Source organism: Hyperolius riggenbachi, chromosome 12 (genome assembly GCF_040937935.1).
Source record: "Hyperolius riggenbachi isolate aHypRig1 chromosome 12, aHypRig1.pri, whole genome shotgun sequence".
NCBI lineage: Eukaryota > Metazoa > Chordata > Amphibia > Anura > Hyperoliidae > Hyperolius > Hyperolius riggenbachi.
In genome coordinates, this window is record NC_090657.1 from 232,641,200 (window position 1) to 232,664,871 (window position 23,672).

General features: G+C 47.1%; 1 protein-coding gene and 1 long non-coding RNA gene across 2 annotated transcripts in view; one reads left to right on the plus strand and one right to left on the minus strand.

Moving 5' to 3' along the window:
- LOC137541811 (uncharacterized) overlaps window positions 1-23,672 on the plus strand; it is a 344,602-nt gene that overhangs the window by 9,086 nt on the left and 311,844 nt on the right. The gene's annotated exons all lie outside the window — the stretch shown is intronic.
- The window catches only part of LOC137541149 (uncharacterized), a 38,848-nt gene that overhangs the window by 1,524 nt on the left and 13,652 nt on the right, over window positions 1-23,672 (minus strand). The window contains exons 3-4 of the mRNA XM_068262303.1: window positions 6,397-6,759; window positions 4,312-4,674 (exon numbers count right to left, since the gene is read on the minus strand). Of these exons, the coding sequence (XP_068118404.1) occupies window positions 4,312-4,674; window positions 6,397-6,721 (688 nt within the window). The 5' untranslated portion in view covers window positions 6,722-6,759. The remainder of the gene's footprint in view (window positions 1-4,311; window positions 4,675-6,396; window positions 6,760-23,672) is intronic.

Sequence of the window (23,672 nt, forward strand, 5' to 3'; positions counted from 1 at the left end):
AGGAAGGGAGGGAGAGGTCGGGCTGCCCTCCCTGCGGCTGCGGCTCTCCCCTCCATATACAGCACCTACCTACCTGCCCTATCCTATCCTGGGGGGCAGCTACCTACCTATCCTATCCTGGGGGGCAGCTACCTACCTAATCTATCCTGGGGGGGCAACTACCTAATCTATCCTGGGGGGGGGGGGGGGCAGCTACCTCACCTATCCTGGGGGGGCAGCTACCTAATCTATCCTGGGGGGGGGCAGCTACCTACCTAACCTATCCTGGGGGGGGGCAGCTACCTACCTAACCTATCCTGGGGGGGGCAGCTACCTAATCTAACCTATCCTGGGGGGCAGCTACCTACCTAACCTATCCTGGGGGGCAGCTACCTACCTAACCTATCCTGGGGGGGGGGGCAGCTACCTACCTAACCTATCCTGGGGGGAGGCAGCTACCTAATCTAACCTATCCTGGGGGGCAGCTACCTACCTAACCTATCCTGGGGGGGCAGCTACCTAATCTAACCTATCCTGGGGGGGCAGCTACCTACCTAACCTATCCTGGGGGGGCAGCTACCTACCTAACCTATCCTGGGGGGGGGGCAGCTACCTAATATAACCTATCCTGGGGGGGGCAGCTACCTAACCTATCCTGGGGGGGCAGCTACCTAATCTATCGTGGGGGGGGGGCAGCTACCTAACCTATCCTGGGGGGGCAGCTACCTACCTAACCTATACTGGGGGGGCACCTACCTAATCTAACCTATACTGGGGGGCAGCTACCTATCTAACCTATACTGGGGGGCAGCTGCCTAATCTAACCTATACTGGGGGGCACCTACCTCATCTAACCTATACTGGGGGGCAGCTACGTCATCTAACCTATACTGGGGGGCAGCTACCTAACCTATCCTGGGGGGGCAGCTACCTACCTAACCTATCCTGGGGGGGCACCTACCTAATCTAACCTATACTGGGGGGCAGCTACCTATCTAACCTATACTGGGGGGCAGCTGCCTAATCTAACCTATACTGGGGGGCACCTACCTCATCTAACCTATACTGGGGGGCAGCTACCTCATCTAACCTATACTGGGGGGCAGCTACCTAATCTAACCTATACTGGGGGCCACCTACCTATCTAACCTATACTGGGGGCACTTACTTATCTAACCTGTATTCAGGGCACCTAGCTAGCCTATACAGGTGGCAACTATACTGGCTACCTATATTGGAGGCACCTACCTAACTAACCTATACTAGGAGGCACCTACCTATCTAAGCTATGCTGGGGGCAACTATTTTGGCTACCTATATTAGAGGCACCCACCTAACTAACCTGTACTGGGGGCACCTATCTATCTAACTTATACCGGCGGCGCCTGCCTATCTAACCTATACTGGGGGCAACTATACTGGCTATCTATGCTGGAGGCACCTACCTGGCTAACCTATACCGGGGGCAACTATACTGGCTTACCTATGCCTGGCTACCTATATTGGGGGGACCTATAGCTGGCTATAGGGATTCAGATATGTGTGTGCGTCGGGTGTTGCCGGGGGAGGGGGGGGGGCTGTTGTTGATGGGGGGGGGGGGGAACATCCAGATTCCACATCGGGCCCCAGAGGTTTGTAGCTACGCCACTGCTTGAAGTGCAGCTAAAGATAGATTTTTTTTTCTAAGTTTTATAGAGTATAGGGGAGAGTTAGAACCTCTGTGACGCTGTTTATTGCTGTCTGTGTCATCCCTGGAGATATCCCTCACTTCCTGTCACCTGTGGCATCCCAGGAAGTGATTGGATCTCTATGACAAGAGCTCAGGCAGGAGTATAGGCCACACAGAGGTTCTTCACACTGCTAAGAGAGCTGCATTTTTTTTTATCTGCATTCCATGTTGTGGGTGATGCAGAAAATCCATGGAGACACAGACAGCAATAAACAATTTAAAAACAAGAGTTATGATACCAGTTCCATCAAAGGAAAACAAAATTAGAAAATGACATTTTATCAGCAATTTTTTTTCAGTCTATTGTTAACAGCTATTATTGTATCTCCAAAACAATTTTTTTTAGTGAGCTATAATTTTTCGGAATCCTTACATCTTGAAAATATATAAACAACTAACTTTGTGAGCTTTGGGGTCCTTGGCATCAATAATGTGATAATGGAAGCAGCTTAAATTTTCCAATTAAAATAAAACAACTTTTTTAAAACAACTTAAGGACCGGGGCTGTTATTGCAGATCTGCGCTGCGTGGGCTCTCCAGCCCGCAGCGCAGATCGTGTGCACGGCAGGGCGATCAGACTTCCCTCCTTTTTTCCCCACTAGGGGGATGACCTGCTGGGGGGGGGGGGGTCTGATCGCCGCCACTCCGTGTGGTTGAGCGGGGGGGGGGGGGCTCTTCAAAGCCCCCCTCCGCAGCGTTTTCAGCGCTCCCTCCTTCCCCTTACCTCCCTCTCCCTCATTCAGCTGCGCAGGACAGATATCCGTCCTGCGCATTGTAGGATAGGCTTCAGCCTATCAAATGACGGCGATCCCCGGCCAATTAGAGGCCGAGGATCGCCGATCTGCCTTACGGCGCTGCTGCGCAGTAGCGCCGTATTGATGTAAACAGCGGGGATTTCTTCCCCGCGTGTTCACATTAGGCGTGCGAGCCGCGATCGGCGGCTCACACACTGTTCACGGAAACAGTCTCCGTGAACTGACATAGAAAGGCCGCTCGAACGAGCGGCAGTTTCCATGTAATAACCACTTAAACCCGCTGCCGCCTATCGGCGTTAGGCGGTCCTTAAGTGGTTTTTGAACCCCAGCCATCCAATGATCAACTGTAGCATGTTTGAGGCCTCTGATATTAACAGTGTAAGAATGGCAGCAATTTAAATATTACCCTTGAAAATCAATAGGTGAATTTTGATTGCTATTGCAGGCTCCACCCACTTTCCTAAATATTAATCCCAGTCACCCAGCAGTCTTCCAGTGACCAACTGTGGAAAGTTTGAGAACCCTGCCATTGACAGTGTAAGAATGGCTGTAATATACATTTTCCCAGGTAAAAATGTGTTTGTTGTTGGCTCTGCGCACTTTTTCTAACCTTGACACACAGTCACTCAATGACAAAGTTTGTGAGCTTTGGGTTCCTTGGCATCGGTAATATTAGAATGGAAGCAGTTTATCAATTAAACAAATTTGATTGGCTATTTGTGGGTCTGTCCCTTTTCTGAATTTGAACACAAGTCACCAAATGACTGACTGTAGCAGGTTTGAGGTCTCCGCCATTAACCGTGGAAGAGTGGCAGCAATTTAAATAGTCCCTTTGAAAATGAATAGTTGAATTTTGATTGGATGTTGTAGGCTCCACCCACTTTGCTGAATATTAATCCCAGTCACATAGCAACCAACTGTGCCAAGTTTGGGAACCCTGCCATTAACAGTGTAAGAATAGCTGCAGTTTACATTTTCCCATGCAAAATGAATGGCTGAAATATGATTGGCTGTTTTATGCTCCTCCCACTTCCTGATTTTTTTTTTTATCTCGGTCACCAAGTGACCAACTGTGCCAAGTTTGGGGACCCTGACTTTATTACCGTGAGAATGGCAGCCTTTTACATTTTTTGCCATTGACAATGGAATTTAGTGGGTGAAATCTGATTGACTGTTGTGGCATTTCCCAGATGTACATGTACAGTGGGGGCACAAGACCCCCAGAACATATCATCCCAAGTAGCAAGGGATCTGTATACCAAGTTTTATTGAAACCAGTCAAGGCGTCGCACGCACGCACACACACACGCACGCACACACACACACACATGTCCAATTTTATATGTACAGAAGAAAGATAGATATAGCATGTTGCAGAGAACAAGGCATTCAATGTGCAACCGACCAATGCAAAGTCTCAATCCCGCAGGACAGAGGCGAATTCTATTCAGTATGAAAGGGGCCTCACTGCACTGGGAGAGGAGTTGTCAGTGTTACACGCAAAGCAGACAGAGAATGCTGGGCAGTAAAGTAGAGGTGGAAGGGCCACCTGTGGAAGATGTAGGGTTGCAGAGGATTATGGGAAAGTGGACATAAGCAGCTTGACATCCCTCAACCCAGCTCCACCTCCACATACAACATGTAAATACAATCTACTATAAGACTAATTGTTGGGCCCAAAAAAACAAAAACAAAAAAGGAACAACCAATCAGACGTTACCCTTATCTTTGACACAAATATTGTGATTGGTTGCTTTGCACTACTCTCCCACATTATCCCCAGCTTTCTCTCCCCCATCATGATAAACAGTGCTGCAGTGTCAGCATTTCATGCTGTATATTTCTTACCTGTAGTCTCAGAGACCCGGACATATACGGATGGAGCGGGTTCATAATTGTGACCATCGACGCGGAGGTGGATCTTGTAGAAGCCGCTGTCCTCAGTCGTGATGGGACTGACTGCCAAGGAGCAGCTCCCGGATCTCACCAGGCGTCTCATCACCGCGGTACGCGGGTCATGATGGGTCACTGCGCCGTCATTCAGGTTAAGGAGAGCCCTGTACTCTCCCCCATTCTCAGGCACCATCCCCCACTCCATCTCCACGTTATTTTGGTTCGGTCTAACAGGAAAGCGACATGGGATCACAAGGCGTGACCCCGCGCTCACAGACATCTCCGCAGGGACCAAACTAATGGAGGTGACATCCACACCTGTAGGAAGGAAAGAGAGACAATGGTCAGTGGAATGCTTGTAGGAAATCATTCTAGAAGACTAAAACACAATAAACTGTCATTACTAGTAGAAAGTCCCACCCTCCCCTCAGGAAACAGGAAACATGGCCGCCCGCTAATCAGCAGAAATGTGGGCACTGCCGTAGGAGCCCATTGAAATACCAGCAATGTTGGGAAATGCAGACGCCCGCTAAATATCAGGCAACGGCGGGCCGTCTGCAAAGCAAAATATGGCTACAAATAACAGATGCTCAAGTTTCCCCACATTGCTGGTGATGGGCGCCTCCCATGAAAATCTGTTTTGACTCCACAAACTTTTCGTAACCTTCACACACAGTAACTCAATGAACAAGTTTGTGAGCTTTCGGGTTCCTGGCATCAAGATTGCATTCAGTTTATCCAGCAAAGAAATCTGATTGGCTTTTTGTAGCTCCCCCCTTTAGTGAATTTGAGCCCCAGTCAATGAACGACTGTAGCAGGTTTGAGGCCTCTGCCATTAACAGTGAAAGAATGGAAGCAGTTTCAATATTCCCCTTGAAAATCAATAGGTGAATTTTGATTGGCTGTAGTAGGTTCCACCCACTTTTTTGAATATTAATCCCAGTCACCCAGTGACCAACTGTGTCAAGTTTGAGAACCCTGCCATTAACAGTGTAAGAATGGCTGCAGTTTATATTTTCCCATGTAAAAGTTAGGTTTTGCTTCGCCCACTATTTCTAACCTTGACATACAGTCACTCAATGACCGAGTTTATGAGCTCTGGGGTCCCTGGCATTGATAAGTTGCATTTCCCCATTGAAATTAAACAAATCTGATTGGCTGTTTGTTGTCCGTCTGCACCCTTTTCAAAATTTAAAATGGGTGAATTTTGATTGGCTGTTGTAGGTTCCACCCACTTTTTTGAATATTAATCTCAGTCACCCAGTGACCAACTGTGTCAAGTTTGAGAACCCTGCCAATAACAGTGTAAGAATGGCTACAGTATACATTTTCCCATGTAAAAAATTTAGTTGTTGGCTCTGCCCTCTTTTTCAGACCTTGACACACACAATCCCTGTATAACCAAGGTTATGAGCTTTGTGGTCCTTGGCATCAACAATTTAAATTTTCCGACTGAAATTAAACAAATCTGATTGGCTGTTTGTGGCTCCACCCCCTTTTCAGAATGTGAATCCCAGTCACCCACTGACCGACTGTACCAAGTTTGAGGCCTCTGCCATTAAGAGTGTAAGAATATGATAGATATAGCATGTTGCAGAGAACAAGGCATTAGATGTGCAACCAATGTGAAGTCCCAATCCCGCAGGACAGAGGCGAATTCTATTCAGTGTGAAAGGGGCCTCACTGCACTGGGAGAGGAGAATGCTGGGCAGTAAAGTAGAGGTGGAAGGTCCTCCTATGGAAGATGTAGGGTTGCAGAGGATTATGGGAAAGTGGACATAAGCAGCTTGACATCCCTCAACCCAGCTCCACCTCCACATACAACATGTAAATACAATGTACTGTCTATACGACTCATTGTTGGGCATAAAAAACAAACAAACAAAAAAAGGAACAACCAATCAGAAGTTACCCTTATTTTTGACACAAATATTGTGACTGGTTGCTTTGCACTACTCCCCCACATTATCCCCAGCTTTCTCTCCCCCATCATGATAAACAGTGCTGCAGTGTCAGCATTTCATGCTGTATATCGCTTACCTGAAGTCTCAGAGACGCTGACGTGTACGATCGGAGCGGGTTCATAAACGTGACCATCGACGCGGAGGTTGATCTCATAGAAGCCGCTGTCCTCAGTCGTGATGGGACTGACTGTCAGGGAGCAGCTCCCGGATCTCACCAGGCGTCTGATGACCGCGGTACGCGGGTCACGATGGATCACTGCGCCGTCATTAAGGTTAAGAAGAGCTCTGTACTCTCCCCCATTGTCAGGCACCATCCCCCACTCCATCTCCACGTTATTCTTGTTCGGTCTGGTGTTAAAGCGACATGGGATCACAAGGCGTGACCCCGCGCTCACAGACATCTCCTCAGGGACCAAACTAATGGAGGTGACATCCACACCTGTAGGAAGGAAAGAGAGACAATGGTCAGTGCAATACTTGTAGGAAATCATTCTAGAAGACTAATACACAATAAACTGTCATTACTGGTAGAAAGTCCCACCCTCCCCTCAGGAAACAGGAAACATGGCCGCCCGCTAATCAGCAGAAATGTGGGCACTGCCGTAGGAGCCCATTAAAAAACCAGCAATGTGGGGAAATGCAGACGCCCGCTAAATATCAGGCATCGGGCCGTCTGCAAAGCAAAATATGGCTACAAATAACAGATGCTCAAGTTTCCCCACATTGCCGGTGATGGGCGCCCGTACATTAGCAGGATTATGTTTAGTGATGTGGTTAAGGTTAGTCATGTGGGGGTTGATGGTTAAGACTAGATTTGCATGGGAAGGTTAAGGTCAGCCGTCTGGGGGTTCGGTTGAGGTTAGATGTGGGGTTGGTGGTCAATGTAGCTGTGGGTGGAAGTGGTTCAAGTTAGGCATGGGTGGAAGTGGTAGAGGCTACCAGTGTTGGCAGGATGTCACCGCTATAACCCCCATTTACCAGCAGAACCATTTCAATGGGTTGGTGGTAAGGGGGTGGTTAAGGAGTGGGGGGGGGGATGTTGGTAAAGGCTACATGTTAATGGGGAGGTTAAGGTTAGCTGTGGAGATAAGCTTAGTTAAGGTTAGAGCATGGGGTGGATAAGGTTAGGTGTGGGGGGTAAGCTGTGGTTGGCCGGTGGTTTAGAATGGGCATGGGTGGAGCTGGTTAAGGTTATGTATCCAGGCGAGTGGTTAAGGTTAGGCATCGGTGGGGGTGGTTAAGGTTAGCTGTGTGGGGGGTGGTTAAGCTTAGGCATCCAGGGGCAGTGGTTGAGGTTAGGCATGGGTGGGGTGGGGTGTGGTTAAAGTTAGGCATGGGTGGGGGGGGCTAAGGTTAGGCAGGGTGGAGAGTGGTTAAGGTTAGGCATGGGTGGGGGGTGGTTAAGGTTAGGCATGGGTAAGGGGTGTTTAGGCATGGGTAGAGAGTGGTTAAGGTTAGGCATTGGTGGGGGGTGTTTAAGATCAGGCATGGGTGCAGAGTGGTTAAGGTTAGGCATCCGGGGGGAGTGGTTATGGCCTGATCCCACTAACGCATTTGTGCGCAGTTGTGGCCGCTTTTCAGCAACACATCAATGTTACAGATGCTGAAAAGTAGACAGAAGCAGATACTACTGAGCACAACTGCGTTAGTGGGCTCAGGTCTTCAGGTTAGGTACCAGTGAAGGGAGGGTTCAGAGTGAGAGTAGGATTTGGTTTAGCTTTCGTAAAATATCAGTATGTATTACTAACATTTTACTGTCACTATTAGCACTGCAAGAGTAGAAAATCAGTAAACTTACTGATAATCTACTATTGGTGATTTCCAGGCGCCTTTTTTTATATATACTTCCCTTCCTCCCCTGCTACTAACCCTGGGAAATGTCCACTAAATTCCGCCCTCGCCATCCGCCATATGTTCATAAACCGCCTTACCTGAAGAGGGCTGAAGAAGGATTAGAAGTCCCACAACAAGGAACAATCCACAAAGCATTTTGTCACACGAGGACAAAACAAAGATATCCTGCTCAACGTTAGCTGCTCACGCTGCTCACGCCAACACAAGACTGCCAGTCTGCTGGGCTGTGCTGCCCTTATATGGAGCTGCTGCTGTGATGTCATAATGGGCCACACCCTCTTGTGTTTCCTGGTCACCTGTGTTACCACAGCAACCAGCCACAACACAACCCTCATCCTCCTGCAGCAGGAAACACAAGAAGATGTGGCCCATTATGACATCACAGCAGCAGCTGCATCATATTATCATTATTATTATTTAATTATTTATTTAGTATTTATATAGCGCCGACATATTACGCAGCGCTGTACAGTATATATATATATCACTAAGTGTCCCTCAAAGGAGCTCACAATCTAATCCCCCCAGCAGACCGGCAGAAAATGAGAAAATTTGCATGCAACATTGTTCACGCATTGTATCGGGTGAACTGTGAACATCGCATGAGGTGTAACATTGCTGTGTGACTTTTCGAGTTACAATGTGTCCATTATGTCGCACCGCAACGCCCCACTGCGAATGGGCGCCTATTTCCTAGTTTCCAAAATAGAATATAATCCAGGTGCCTGCTGTGTTGCAATATATTATATTATATATATTATGGAGGCAAGGAGGGCGGAGACTATCCTAGAGGCAGGGAGGGAGGGAGAGGGGGGGGGGGGGGGGACAGGCTGGTGAACCTACTATGGGCACCTACCTGGCTAATCTATATAAGGGGCAACTATGCTAGCTACCTATACTGGGGCAACTATACTAGCTATCTATACTGGGGCAACTATACTAGCTACCTATACTGGGGCAACTATACTAGCTACCTATACTGGGGCAACTATACTAGCTACCTATACTGGGGCAACTATACTAGCTACCTATACTGGGGCAACTATACTACCTATACTGGGGCAACTATACTAGCTACCTATACTGGGGCAACTATACTAGCTATACGGGGGCAACTATACTACCTATACTGGGGCAAGTATACTAGCTACCTATACTGGGGCAACTATACTAGCTATACGGGGGCAACTATACTACCTATACTGCGGCAACTATACTACCTATTCTGGGGCAACTATACTTGCCACCTATACTGGGGCAACTATACAAGCTACCTATACTGGGTGCAACTATACTAGCTACCTATACTGGGGGCAACTATACTTCCTATACTGGGGCAACTATGCTAGCTACCTATACTGGGGACACTATACTAGCTACCTATACTGGGGGCAACTATACTTCCTATACTGGGGCAACTATATTAGCTACCTATACTGGGGCAACTATACTTTCTATACTGGGGCAACTATACTACCTATACTGGGTGCAACTATACTAGCTACCTATACTGGGGCAACTATACTAGCTACCTATACTGGGGGCAACTATACTTCCTATATTGGGGCAACTATATTAGCTACCTATACTGGGGTAACTATACTTTCTATACTGGGGCAACTATTCTACCTATACTGGGGCAACTATACTAGCTACCTACACTGGGGGCAACTATACTTCCTATATTGGGGCAACTATACTAGCTACCTATACTGGGGCAACTATAATTCCTATACTGGGGCTATAGTAAAATATCAGTATGTATTACCAATACTTCCTATCATTATTAGCACTGCAAGAGTAGAAAATAGGTACAATTAGCGCTAATCTACTATTGTTGATTTCTAGGCGCCCTTTTTTCATATCCACCTTCCCTTCCTCCCCTGCTACTAACCCTGGGAAATGTCCACTAAACTCCGCCCTCGCCATCCGCCATATGTTCATAAACCACCTTACCTGAAGAGGGCTGAAGAAGGACTAGAAGTCCCACAACATGGAACAATCCACAAAGCATTTTGTCACACGAGGACAAAACAAAGATATCCTGCTCAACGTTAGCTGCTCACGCTGCTCACGCCAACACAAGACTGCCAGTCTGCTGGGCTGTGCTGCCCTTATATGGAGCTGCGGCTGTGATGTCATAATGGGCCACACCCTCTTGTGTTTCCTGGTCACCTGTGTTACCATAGCAACCAGCCACAACACAACCCTCATCCTCCTGCAGCAGGAAACACAAGAGGGTGTGGCCCATTATGACATCACAGCAGCAGCTGCATATAAGGGCAGCACAGCAAACCGGCAGAAAATAGCATTTTTAAAGCGAAAATGACTTTGGCAAAAATTTGCACGCAATATTGTTCACCATCACTGTTAATGCGCGTGTTATGTGGTAATGTACGGTATGCAGTGGGCGGGGCTGCCGCACACCGTTAGATCGCAGCGTATCGGGTGAACTGTGAACATCGCATGAGGTGTAACATTGCTGTGTGACTTTTCGCGTTACAATGTGTCCATTATGTCGCACCGCAACGCCCCACTGCGAATGGGCGCCTATTTCCTAGTTTCCAAAACGGCCCCGAGCGGGAGCAGGGGCTGCAGGCCCTATTGTTACGCCAGTGATATACAGTATATATATATATATATATATATATATATATATATATATATATATATATATATATATATATATATATATATATATTGATTTTTCAGGTTTTCGCTGTAAAAATTGTTTCAGTAAAAATAGTTTTTCTTTATTGCCACGCTTTTTATGATTTTTTCCGGTAAAAATATTGTTTTCCGCGCTTTCGTGGTAAAAATAGCGATTTTTCACATTTTAATGAAAAATGCAGAAATACAACTATTTTGTGTGGAAATTTTTCAAAATTTAAAAACGCATTTTTAAAGCGAAAATTCCCAATTGGCGAGCAGCGCTGCTCACTATGTAACCTTAGGCCTTGAGATGGGATTGGTGAAGCCCCCAGTGCTACAGTCACTGCAATAAAAGCATAAAAACCACAAGAAGTGAGCTCAGGCGGGCTCTCAGCAGGCAGACATGCCCTATGCAGCTCTGTACAGAGTATACAGTGGCTTGCAAAAGTATTCAGCCCCCTTGAAGATTTCCACATTCTGTCACATTACTGCCACAAACATGAATACATTTTATTGGAATTCCACGTGAAAGACCAACACAAAGTGGTGTACACGTGAGAAGTGGAACGAAACTCATACATGATTCCAAACATGTTTTACAAATAAATAACTGCAAAGTGGGGTGTGCGTAATTATTCAGCCCCCTGAGTCGATACTTTGTAGAACCACCTTTTGCTGCAATTACAGCTGCCAGTCTTTTAGGCAGGGATGGTCGTAGTCAGCCAACTTCGCTACGCTGGAAATACGCGTAGTTTTACGCAATTACGCTTCGCCAAACTACGGCTTCGAAAACAAATATTTGCTTCGCATGCATTTAGTAGAATATGCGTTAAAATATGCAATTACGCGTAGTGAGAAGCGTAGTGTATGCGGATACTTATGCACGTATGCAGAAAATTGTACGCATTAATTTCTTTATAAATGCGTATACTGGGAACCCTTCTATGCGTACATTCACCTTTCCAATGCGTAAATTTGTATGCATACAATCGCATGCGGAAAATTAGACGCGAGTAACGCATTCGTAGTTCACTACGCAATACACATGTTAACTACGCATAGTGGGCGTAAGCTAGGTGTAGCAGTACTTTGCTACGCGTAAATTCGTAAGCGTAGTTTTGAAACTTCGCCTATGAACTACGATGCGTAGATGCAAACTACGATGCGTAAATTCGCACTGGCATAGTTTCTGCTCATCCCTGCTTTTAGGGTATGTCTCTACTAGCTTTGCACATCTAAATCCTTGCCCATTCTTCTTTGCCAAACAGCTCCAGCTCAGTCAGATTAGATGGACAGCGTTTGTGAACAGCAGTTTTCAGATCTTGCCACAGATTCTCGATTGGATTTAGATCTGGACTTTGACTGGGCCATTCTAACACATGGATATGTTTTGTTTTAAACCATTCCATTGTTGCCCTGGCTTTATGTTTAGGGTCATTGTCCTGCTGGAAGGTGGACCTCCGCCCCAGTCCCAAGTCTTTTGCAGTCTCCAAGAGGTTTTCTTCCAATATTGCGCTGTATTTGGCTCCACCCATCTTCTCATCAACTCTGACCAGCTTCCCTGTCCCTGCTGAAGAGATGCACCCCCCGAGCATGATGCTGCCACCACCATATATGACAGTGGGGATGGTGTGTTCAGAGTGATGTGCAGTGTTAGTTTTCTGCCACACATAGCGTTTTGCATTTTGGCCAAAAAGTTCCATTTTGGTTTCATCCGACCAGAGCACCATCTTCCACATGAATCAGTTAAAAATGGCACCCAGCGCCGATAGATAAAAACGGCGCACCATTGACTTACATTATGAAACGATATTTATCGTTTTAAATGTTAAAAAATGGCGCCGACCTTTTGAACAAAATGTATCGTTTTAAAACTTTTTTTGTTTGTCTTGCCTGAACGATATTTATCGTTTTAACCCCTGCTTTGCTGCCGTTTGGAAAATATCTGCCCGCCGGCTTTAATGTTTAATAGCAAAGCCCCCTTAAACGCTAAAAACACTAAATTTGCAGGGAATGTTAAGAAAAAAATTGTGAACAAGAGAAAACATTTTTTTTTCAAAAAGACCTTATAGCTTTTGAGAAAATCGATTTTGAATATTCTCCTTCTGACCGTGGGAAAAGCCTGCCGACTTTAGCGGTTAATAGCAAAGCCCCTTTAAATGCCGGAAACACCAAATGTGTAGGAAAATGTTAAGAACAGTGGGAACAAGAAGAATTTTTTTTTTTCAAAAAGACCTTATTGTTTTTGAGAAAATCGATTTTAAATCTTCAAAGAGAAAAATTATCCATTTAAATCGCGTAATGACATTTTGTGCCATTAGCAGTTAATAGCAAAGTCCCCTTAAATCCTAGCAACACCAAATTTGCAGGATATGTTAAAAAGATACTGGGAATTTGAACAATATTTAAAAAAAAAAGACTATAAGGTCTTTTTGAAAAAAAAATGTCTTCTTGTTCCCACTGTTCTTCTTAACATTTCCCTACACATTTGGTGTTTCTGGCATTTAGAGGGGCTTTGCTATTAACCGCTAAAGTCGGCGGGCGTTTAATTTTCCCACGGTCAGAAGGAGAATATTCAAAATCGATTTTCTCAAAAACTATAAGGTCTTTTTGAAAAAAAAAATGTTTTTCTTGTTCACAATTTTTTTCTTAACATTCCCTGCAAATTTGGTGTTTTTAGCGTTTAAGGGGGCTTTGCTATTAAACATTAAAGCCGGCGGGCAGATATTTTCCAAACGGCAGCAAAGCAGGGATTAAAACGATAAATATCGTTCAGGCAGGATTAAAAAAAAAAAAAAAATTAAAACGATAAATTTCATTCAAAAGGTCTGCACTATTTTAACCTTTAAAACGATAAAGTGTAGAGAAACCGAGAGCCCAATATAGTGTAGTATGTTAAGCATAAATGAAGTAAAGGTTATCGTGAGAAAATTATACTCACAAGCTTGGGTTACCACACAGGCAACCACTGTATAGGCAGGTGAGGAGATTAGACCTGTCCTCGCTCAGGGATAAGAAGTCGCTCTCTGTAGATGCGAAAGGGGGTAGATCACCCCTCCACCAGGGGTGGACACGGTATAGCAGTAGGAGAACAGAGGCGCCAGCAGGATAAAAGTGGATAAAAACTTTAAAATTTGCTGGGAGGAAGCGGTGGACTTACCTCCATAAAGCAGACACGAAAGACTGTCTGAATAGTAGTCACATTTATTAATTAGTACCCCAAAACAGTGCAACGCGTTTCGCAGGCCCAGCCTGCTTCATCAGGCAATAAACATGGGGACAAGACAGAATTTCAGCAATAGCCAGTGTAGCGCCTCAGTGGGGCGCTCACTGAGGCGCTACTTCTCCTACTGCTTTAAAACGATAAGTATCGTTTTAAACACATATCGGGCAGAAGGGGGCGCCATTATTTAGCCTGCGCCATTTTTCACTGGACCCTCTTCCACATGTTTGCTGTGTCCCCCACATGGCTTGTGGCAAACTGCAAACGGGACTTCTTATGCTTTCTGTTAACAATGCCTTTCTTCTTGCCACTCTTCAATAAAAGCCAACTTTGTGCAGTGCACGACTAATAGTTGTCCTATGGACAGATTCCCCCACCTGAGCTGTAGATCTCTGCAGCTCATCCAGAGTCACCATGGGCCTCTTGACTGCATTTCTGATCAGCGCTCTCCTTGTTCGGCCTGTGAGTTTAGGTGGACGGCCTTGTCTTGGTAGGTTTACAGTTGTGCTCAATCACAAGAAAATGTATGCGTGCTCTACGCCAAGCTTAACCCTTTCAAGTCTAGCTGTGCAAATCTGGCTAAAATGGCTTATCATGAGACATGCTCATGCAGAAATGCATCTGCTTTCGCATGCCAAACTTTGCAGGGTCAAAAACCAATACCGCGAAGCGGTTGCCCTGCGGGAATTAGTTCATGCTATACAGCACTATCCAGGAGCGCCTCGGGGAGGCTTCCCATTGCCCCCATACAACCGGGGGGCTGTGGGGCCCCAGGCTCTCTCACTGCCTAGGGACCACAGCAACACCCCGGAGGTGGAGGCTGGGTAGCGCAGACGACCCCCCCAAGCGTGGCCGGCGCCGGGGGGGGGGCCATCCGCACCCATCTCCCAAAAATTTAAAAACAGGCACTTACCTGAACGTCCATTGCGTTCTGCTGCTGCGCATCGACTCGGGGCACTGCATGGGAAAGGAGTGACGCATGGGTCACCCCGAGCTGTGGGGCTCAGGGCTGGCTCACACACATCACTCCAGAAGGGGGGGGGAGGACAGGCACAGACAGCCCACTTATAGAGCAAACCATCCACCACCTGCCTCCAAAGGACAGAATGCAAATATGCTCAATCACAAGAAAATGTATGCGTGCTCTACACCAAGCTTAACCCTTTCAAGTCTAGCTGTGCAAATCTGGCTAAAATGGCTTGGAGTGATGTGTGTGAGCCAGCCCTGAGCCCCACAGCTCGGGGTGACCCACACTTCATTCCTTTCCCATGCAGTGCCCCCAAGTTAATGCGCAGCAGCAGAACGCAATGGACGTTCAGGTAAGTGCCTGTTTTTAAATTTTTGGGAGATGGGTGCGGATGGCCCCCCCCGGCGCCGGCCACGCTTGGGGGGGTCGTCTGCGCTACCCAGCCTCCACCTCCGGGGTGTTGCTGTGGTCCCTAGGCAGTGAGAGAGCCTGGGGCCCCACAGCCCCCCGGTTGTATGGGGGCAATGGGAAGCCTCCCCGAGGCGCTCCTGGATAGTGCTGTATAGCATGAACTAATTCCCGCAGGGCAACCGCTTCGCGGTATTGGTTTTTGACCCTGCAAAGTTTGGCATGCGAAAGCAGATGCATTTCTGCATGAGCATGTCTCATGATAAGCCATTTTAGCCAGATTTGCACAGCTAGACTTGAAAGGGTTAAGCTTGGCGTAGAGCACGCATACATTTTCTTGTGATTGAGCAGGTTTACAGTTGTGCCATACTCCTTCCATTTCTGAATGATCACTTGAACAGTGCTTTGTGGGATGTTCAAGGCTTTGGAGATCTTTTTGTAACCTAAGCCTGCTTTAAATTTCTCAATAACTTTATCCCTGACCTGTATGGTGTGTTCTTTGAACTTCATGGTGTTGTTGCTCCCAAGATTCTCTTAGACAACCACTGAGGCCGTCACAGAGCAGCTGCATTTGTACTGACATTAGATTACACACAGGCGCACTCTATTTAGTCATTAGCACTCATCAGGCAATGTCTATGGGCAACTTACTGCACTCGGACCAAAGGGGTCTGAATAATTACGCACACCCCACTTTGCAGTTATTTATTTGTAAAAAATGTTTGGAATGATGTATGATTTTTGTTCCACTTCTCATGTGTACACCACTTTGTATTGGTCTTTCACGTGGAATTCCAATAACATTGATTCGTGTTTGTGGCAGTAATATGACAAAATGTGGAAAACTTCAAGGGGGCCGAATACTTTTGCAAGCCACTGTATATTGTCACTTACCTGTCCCTCAGAGGAGCTCACAACCTAATCCCTACCATAGTCTTACGTTTATGTATGTATCGTGGTCTAGGGCCAATTTAGAGGTAAGCCAATTAAAGGACACCCGAGGCGAAAATAAACTAATGAAATAAACAATTGTATCTATCTTCCTTCTCCTAAAAATAACTTTTTTAAGATATTCCACAGTTTTATTTTATGTTTAAATCTACTTTTTGAGTTTCAACTGTTTTATTGTTTTTGCTCAATGTCACATTCATTGACATATGCCAGAGATAAAATCTATTAACTATTAACCCTTTTTATCTCTTTCCTGCTCTCAGAAACCATTTTCTGCTAGGAAAGTGTTTTATAGTTGGAATTTCTTATCAGTGAGGGTCACACTGTCGTCACTTCCTGTCAGGAGTCAGGACTAAGTCAGCCACTTACATACCTGATATTTAACTCTTTCAGACAGAGAAAGAAAGTAAAAGGAACATAGCATAGTCATTTGTGTGCTAGGCACCGTACATACCCATGTCTATCTCATCATGTCACCTTTGGTATCCTTTAACTTATCTGTATGGTTTTGGGATGTGGGAGGAAACCGGAGTGCCCTGAGGAAACCCATGCAGACACAGGGAGAACATACAAACTCCTTGCAGATGTTGACCTGGCTGGAATATGAACCAAGGACCCAACGTTGCAAGGCAAGAGCGCTAACCACTACGCCACCGCGCTGCCCACTACGCAAATGACTAATGATTAATGTCCATTGTTAAATGTTCAATTTCAAATAGGTAAATTAGACCAACAGTATCAGTAAATGTCCAGCGTGTGATCTCTATCACTAGGGTCCAGTGAAAAGTCAAACAGCAATAAGATTGCTCCACTATTCCCAGAGGCGTATCTGGGTAATAAGGCGCCCATGGCAAACACTGAAAGTGCGCCCTCCCACTCCTTTTTCTCTTGAAGGGTGGCTAGATTAGTGCGCAGAGTGGGTGGATAGATGAAGGGTGGCTGGGTCTAGGTGAAGGGTGGCTGGGGCACGGTGGCTGGGTCCGACTACAGGGTGGCTGGGACAGGGTTGCTGGATCTGGGTGCAGGGTGAGTCTGCATGCACGGTGGCTTGGGCAGGTTGAAGGGGAGCTGGGTGGTGGCTGAATGACGGGTGGCTGGGTGCAGGGTGGGTGGCTAGATGAAGGGTGGCTGGGTGCAGGGTGGTTTGGTGCAGGGTGAAGAGTGGTTGGATGCAGGTTGCAGAGTGGCAGGGTGAAGGGTGGCTGGGTGCTGGGTGAGGGGTGGCTGGGTAAAGGGTGGCTGGGTGCATGGTGAAGGGTGGCTGGCTGCTGGGTGCAGGGTGGATGGGTGAAGGGTTGCAGGGTGGCTGGGTGCTGGGTGAATAGTGGCTGGGTGCAGGGTGACTGGGTGCAGGGTGGCTGGGTGAAGAGTGGCTGGGTGCTAGCTGAAGGGTGGCTGGGTAAAGGGTGGCTGGGTGCAGGGTGGCTGGGTGAATAGTGGCTGGGTGTGGGGTGGCTGGGTGCAGGGTGGCTGGGTGCAGGGTGAAGGGTAACCGGGTGCAGGGTGCTGGGTGAAGGGTGGCTGGGTGAAGGGTGGCTGGCTGCAGGGTGAATAGTGGCTGGGTGCAAGGTGGTTGGGTAAATAATGGCTAGGTGCAGGGTGGCTGGGTGCAGGGTGGCTGGGTGAAGGGTGGCTGGCTGCAGGGTGGCTGGGTGAAGGGTGGCGGGGTGAAGGGTGGCGGGGTGAAGGGTGGCGGGGTGCAGGGTGCTGGGTTAAGGGAGGCTGGGTGAAGGGTGGCTGGGTGCTGGGTGAATAGTGGCTGGGTGCAAGGTGGCTGGGTGCTGGGTGAAGGGTGGCTGGCTGCAGGGAGGCTGGGTGAAGGGTAACTGGGTGCAGGGTGGCTGGGTGAAGGGTGGCTGGGTGCAGGGTGAATAGTGGCTGGGTGCTGGATGGCTGGGTGAAGGGTGGCTGGGTGCTGGGTGAAGGGTAACTGGGTGCTGGGTGAAGGGTGGCTGGGTGCAGGGAGGCTGGGTGAACAGTAACTGGGTGCAGGGTGGCTGAGTGAAGGGTGGCTGGGTGCGGGGTGAATAGTGGTTGGGTGGCTGGGTGAAGGGTGGCTGGGTAAAGGATGGGTGGCTGTGTAAAGGGTGCTGGGTGAAGGGTGGCTAGCTGCAGGGAGGCTGGGTGAACAGTAACTGGGTGCAGGGTGGCTGAGTGAAGGGTGGCTGGGTGCGGGGTAAATAGTGGTTGGGTGGCTGGGTGAAGGGTGGCTGGGTAAAGGATGGGTGGCTGTGTAAAGGGTGCTGGGTGAAGGGTGGCTGGCTGCAGGGATGCTGGGTGAAGGGTAACTGGGTGCAGGGTGGCTGGGTGCAGGGTGAATAGTGGTTGGGTGCTGGGTGAAGGGTGGCTGGGTAAAGGGTGGGTGGCTGTGTAAAGGGTGGGTCACTGGGTAAAGGATGGGTCACTGTGTAACGCACCACACACAGCTGTTTGTGTAGTGACGGCCGTGCTTGACTGGTGCACACCATGACGAGAGTGCAGTTGATGGCGGCTTTCCAGCCCATATGGTCGCCGGGCTGAGGTAGGTCAATGACAGAACAGTGACTGTCCAGCTGATCGAATTTGGTCTGCCCACAATAAAGCACCCTCATTATCCCCCCCCCCCAGATGTGCCCCTTATCAGCTCCTCCCCCAGTATAAAAGATATAGATGTGCCCCCTTGACCCCCCCATAGAGTGCCAGGTGTGCTGCTGTATTCTCCCCCCCTCCCCATAGATAATTAGATCTGTCGTTTTGTCATTGCCCCCCCCCCCCATATATATAGCCTCTTTGCCCCCATAGATAGCCGAGTTTTTCCCCTTTGCCCACCTTCCCATAGATGGCCAGGTGTGTACTGCCCCCTCTCCCCCTTAGATAGTCCCCAGATAGCAATTATGCCCCCCTCACCTCCATGCTGCGATCGGGCAAGCAGCATGGAGGATTAGCATGTAAACATACCTCACCTCGTTCCAGCGCGATCAGCCTCCCCTCCGTGCATCACCGCTGCCTGTGTCATTATGCCGAACGGATCAGGTCCCGGCTTGATGACGTCATCAAGTCGGGACCTGATCCGTTCGGCATAATGACACAGGCAGCGGTGATGCACGGAGGGGAGGCTGATCGCGCTGGAACGAGGTAAGGTATGTTTACATGCTAATCCTCCATGCTGCTTGCCCGATCGCAGCGTGGGAGGAGAAGGGGGGGGTTGTTAGAAAACTTACAGGGGATCGGGCAGGGGGTTGGAGGATCGGACCCCCGGGTGGGCACCCTTAATTAGTGTAGTTAGAGGGAGGGGGGTTAATGAGCTCAGACGTGTGCTAGCACGCGTACTGTGCTCCTTAAAGGGAACTGACGTATAATCACGTCATGTGGCTTTCAAGAGCCACTTACAATGACGTGATTATACTGTATGTGGGATGCGAAGTGGTTAATAGCAAAGCCCCCTTAAACGCTAAAAACACTAAATTTGCAGGGAATGTTAAGAAAAAAATTGTGAACAAGAGAAATTTTTTTTTTCAAAAAGACCTTATAGTTTTTGAGAAAATCGATTTTGAATATTCTCCTTCTGACCGTGGGAAAATTAAAAGCCCGCCGACTTTAGCGGTTAATAGCAAAGCCCCTTTAAATGCCAGAAACACCAAATGTGTAGGGAAATGTTAAGAAGAACAGTGGGAACAAGAAGAATTTTTTTTTTTCCAAAAATACCTTATTGTTTTTGAGAAAATCGATTTTAAATCTTCAAAGAGAAAAATTATCCATTTAAATCGCGTAATGACATTTCTGCGGAAATAATTCCCGCCGACTTTAGCAGTTAATAGCAAAGTCCCCTTAAATCCTAGCAACACCAAATTTGCAGGATATGTTAAAAAGATACTGGGAATTTGAACAATATTTAAAAAAGACTATAAGGTCTTTTTGAAAAAAAAATGTCTTCTTGTTCCCACTGTTCTTCTTAACATTTCCCTACACATTTGGTGTTTCTGGCATTTAGAGGGGCTTTGCTATTAACCGCTAAATTCGGCGGGCGTTTAATTTTCCCACGGTCAGAAGGAGAATATTCAAAATCGATTTTCTCAAAAACTATAAGGTCTTTTTGAAAAAAAAAATGTTTTTCTTGTTCACAATTTTTTTCTTAACATTCCCTGCAAATTTGGTGTTTTTAGCGTTTAAGGGGGCTTTGCTATTAAACATTAAAGCCGGCGGGCAGATATTTTCCAAACGGCAGCAAAGCAGGGATTAAAACGATAAATATCGTTCAGGCAGGATTAAAAAAAAAAAATTTTAAAACGATAAATTTTGTTCAAAAGGTCTGCACTATTTTAACCTTTAAAACGATAAAGTGTAGAGAAACCGAGAGCCCAATATAGTGTAGTATGTTAAGCATAAATGAAGTAAAGGTTATCGTGAGAAAATTATACTCACAAACGTGGGTTACCACAGAGGCCACCACTGTATAGGCAGGTGAGGAGATTAGACCTGTCCTCGCTCAGGGATAAGAAGTCGCTCTCTGTAGATGCGAAAGGGGGTAGATCACCCCTCCACCAGGGGTGGACACGGTATAGCAGTAGGAGAACAGAGGCGCCAGCAGGATAAAAGTGGATAAAAACTTTAAAATTTGCTGGGAGGAAGCGGTGGACTTACCTCCATAAAGCAGACACGAAAGACTGTCTGAATAGTAGCAATCACATTTATTAATTAGTACCCCAAAACAGTGCAACGCGTTTCGCAGGCCCAGCCCGCTTCATCAGGCAATAAACATGGGGACAAGACAGAATTTCAGCAATAGCCAGTGTAGCGCCTCAGTGGGGCGCTCACTGAGGCGCTACTTCTCCTACTGCTTTAAAACGATAAATATCGTTTTAAACACATATCGGGCAGAAGGGGGCGCTATTATTTAGCCGGCGCCATTTTTCACTGGACCCTCTTCCACATGTTTGCTGTGTCCCCCACATGGTTTGTGGCAAACTGCAAACGGGACTTTTTAGGCCCGGTTCACACTTGCGGTTTTGTAAAAACCGGAACGGATGTCCGGACCGCACCGGTTCCTATCCGGATCAGGTCCGGATCCGGTCCGTTTGCATCCGTTTTCCGTGCGGTATGAACACGGTTGCGGTCCGGATCCGGTTTCTTAAAGAGATAACAACCTGTAAATACCTGGGGTCTGGGAGGTCAGCAGAAGCTCTGGGGTCATTGTTGGAGACAGGTGGACGTGTGGAGACCATCCGTGGATGCAGAGACTGCAGTTGGGACCATGGATCCAGTCATTTTCTGGGAATTCTCTCCTTCCTGTTGTTCACCTACTACTATGTGGGGAGAAGGCCTCACCTCCTCGTTATCAGACATATCATCAGACATGTTGCTGCCAAAGAGCTCCAGCATGAAATCCCTGCTGCTCCACTCTGTGAACGCTGGGCCCATGTGGTCCCCATCCAAAATGGCCACTAGAAAAAGCATAGGAAGTGGGGTAGAACGTCCGGTTTTTATAGCCAGTGTGTTGTGCGCTCTCCGTTTCTCATTGGTTTCTATTGGCCGGATGCAACAGTCCGGCTCCGCTCCGGATACGTCTGACGGAGGAGCCGGACCAAAAAATAGCGCATGTTGGATCTTATGCCGGAGTCCGGATCCGGTCCGGCTCCGGTCCGGACGAAACGGACGCATGTGAACGGACACATAGACTTTCATTGCTATGCCGTGCGTCCGTTCCGCATGCGGTCCGGCTCCGGCACGGCGATTCCGGACGGCGACCGCTAATGTGAACCGGGCCTTATGCTTTTCTGTTAACAATGGCTTTCTTCTTGCCACTCTTCAATAAAAGCCAACTTTGTACAGTGCATGACTAATAGTTGTCCTACGGACAGAGTCTCCCACCTGAGCTGTAGATCTCTGTAGCTCGTCCAGAGTCACCATGGGCCTCTTGACTGCATTTCTGATCAGAGCTCTCCTTGTTCGGCCTGTGAGTTTAGGTGGACGGCCTTGTCTTGGTAGGTTTACAGTTGTGCCATACTCCTTCCATTTCTGAATGATCACTTGAACAGTGCTTTTTGGGATGTTCAAGGCTTTGGAGATCTTTTTGTAACCTAAGCCTGCTTTAAATTTCTCAATAACTTTATCCCTGACCTGTATGGTGTGTTCTTTGAACTTCATGGTGTTGTTGCTCCCAAGATTCTCTTAGACAACCTCTGAGGCCGTCACAGAGCAGCTGTATTTGTACTGACATTAGATTACACACAGGCGCACTCTATTTAGTCATTAGCACTCATCAGGCAATGTCTATGGGCAACTTACTGCACTCGGACCAAAGGGGTCTGAATAATTACGCACACCCCACTTTGCAGTTATTTATTTGTTAAAAATGTTTGGAATGATGTATGATTTTTGTTCCACTTCTCATGTGTACACCACTTTGTATTGGTCTTTCACGTGGAATTCCAATAAAATTGATTCATGTTTGTGACAGTAATATGACAAAATGTGGAAAACTTCAAGGGGGCCGAATACTTTTGCAAACCACTGTATATTGTCACTTACCTGTCCCTCAGAGGAGCTCACAACCTAATCCCTACCATAGTCTTACGTTTATGTATGTATCGTGGTCTAGGGCCAATTTAGAGGTAAGCCAATTAAAGGACACCCGAGGCGAAAATAAACTAATGAAATAAACAATTGTATCTATCTTCCTTCTCCTAAAAATAACTTTTTTAAGATATTCCACAGTTTTATTTTATGTTTAAATCTACTTTTTGAGTTTCAACTGTTTTATTGTTTTTGCTCAATGTCACATTCATTGACATATGCCAGAGATAAAATCTATTAACTATTAACCCTTTTTATCTCTTTTCTGCTCTCAGAAACCATTTTCTGCTAGGAAAGTGTTTTATAGTTGGAATTTCTTATCAGTGAGGGTCACACTGTCGTCACTTCCTGTCAGGAGTCAGGACTAAGTCAGCCACTTACATACCTGATATTTAACTCTTTCAGACAGAGAAAGAAAGAAAAAGGAACATAGCATAGCCATTTGTGTGCTAGGCACCGTACATACCCATGTCTATCTCATCATGTCACCTTTGGTATCCTTTAACTTATCTGTATGGTTTTGGGATGTGGGAGGAAACCGGAGTGCCCTGAGGAAACCCATGCAGACACAGGGAGAACATACAAACTCCTTGCAGATGTTGACCTGGCTGGAATATGAACCAAGGACCCAATGTTGCAAGGCAAGAGCGCTAACCACTACGCCACCGCGCTGCCCACTACGCAAATGACTAATGATTAATGTCCGTTGTTAAAGGGGAACTGAAGAGAGAGGTATATGGAGGCT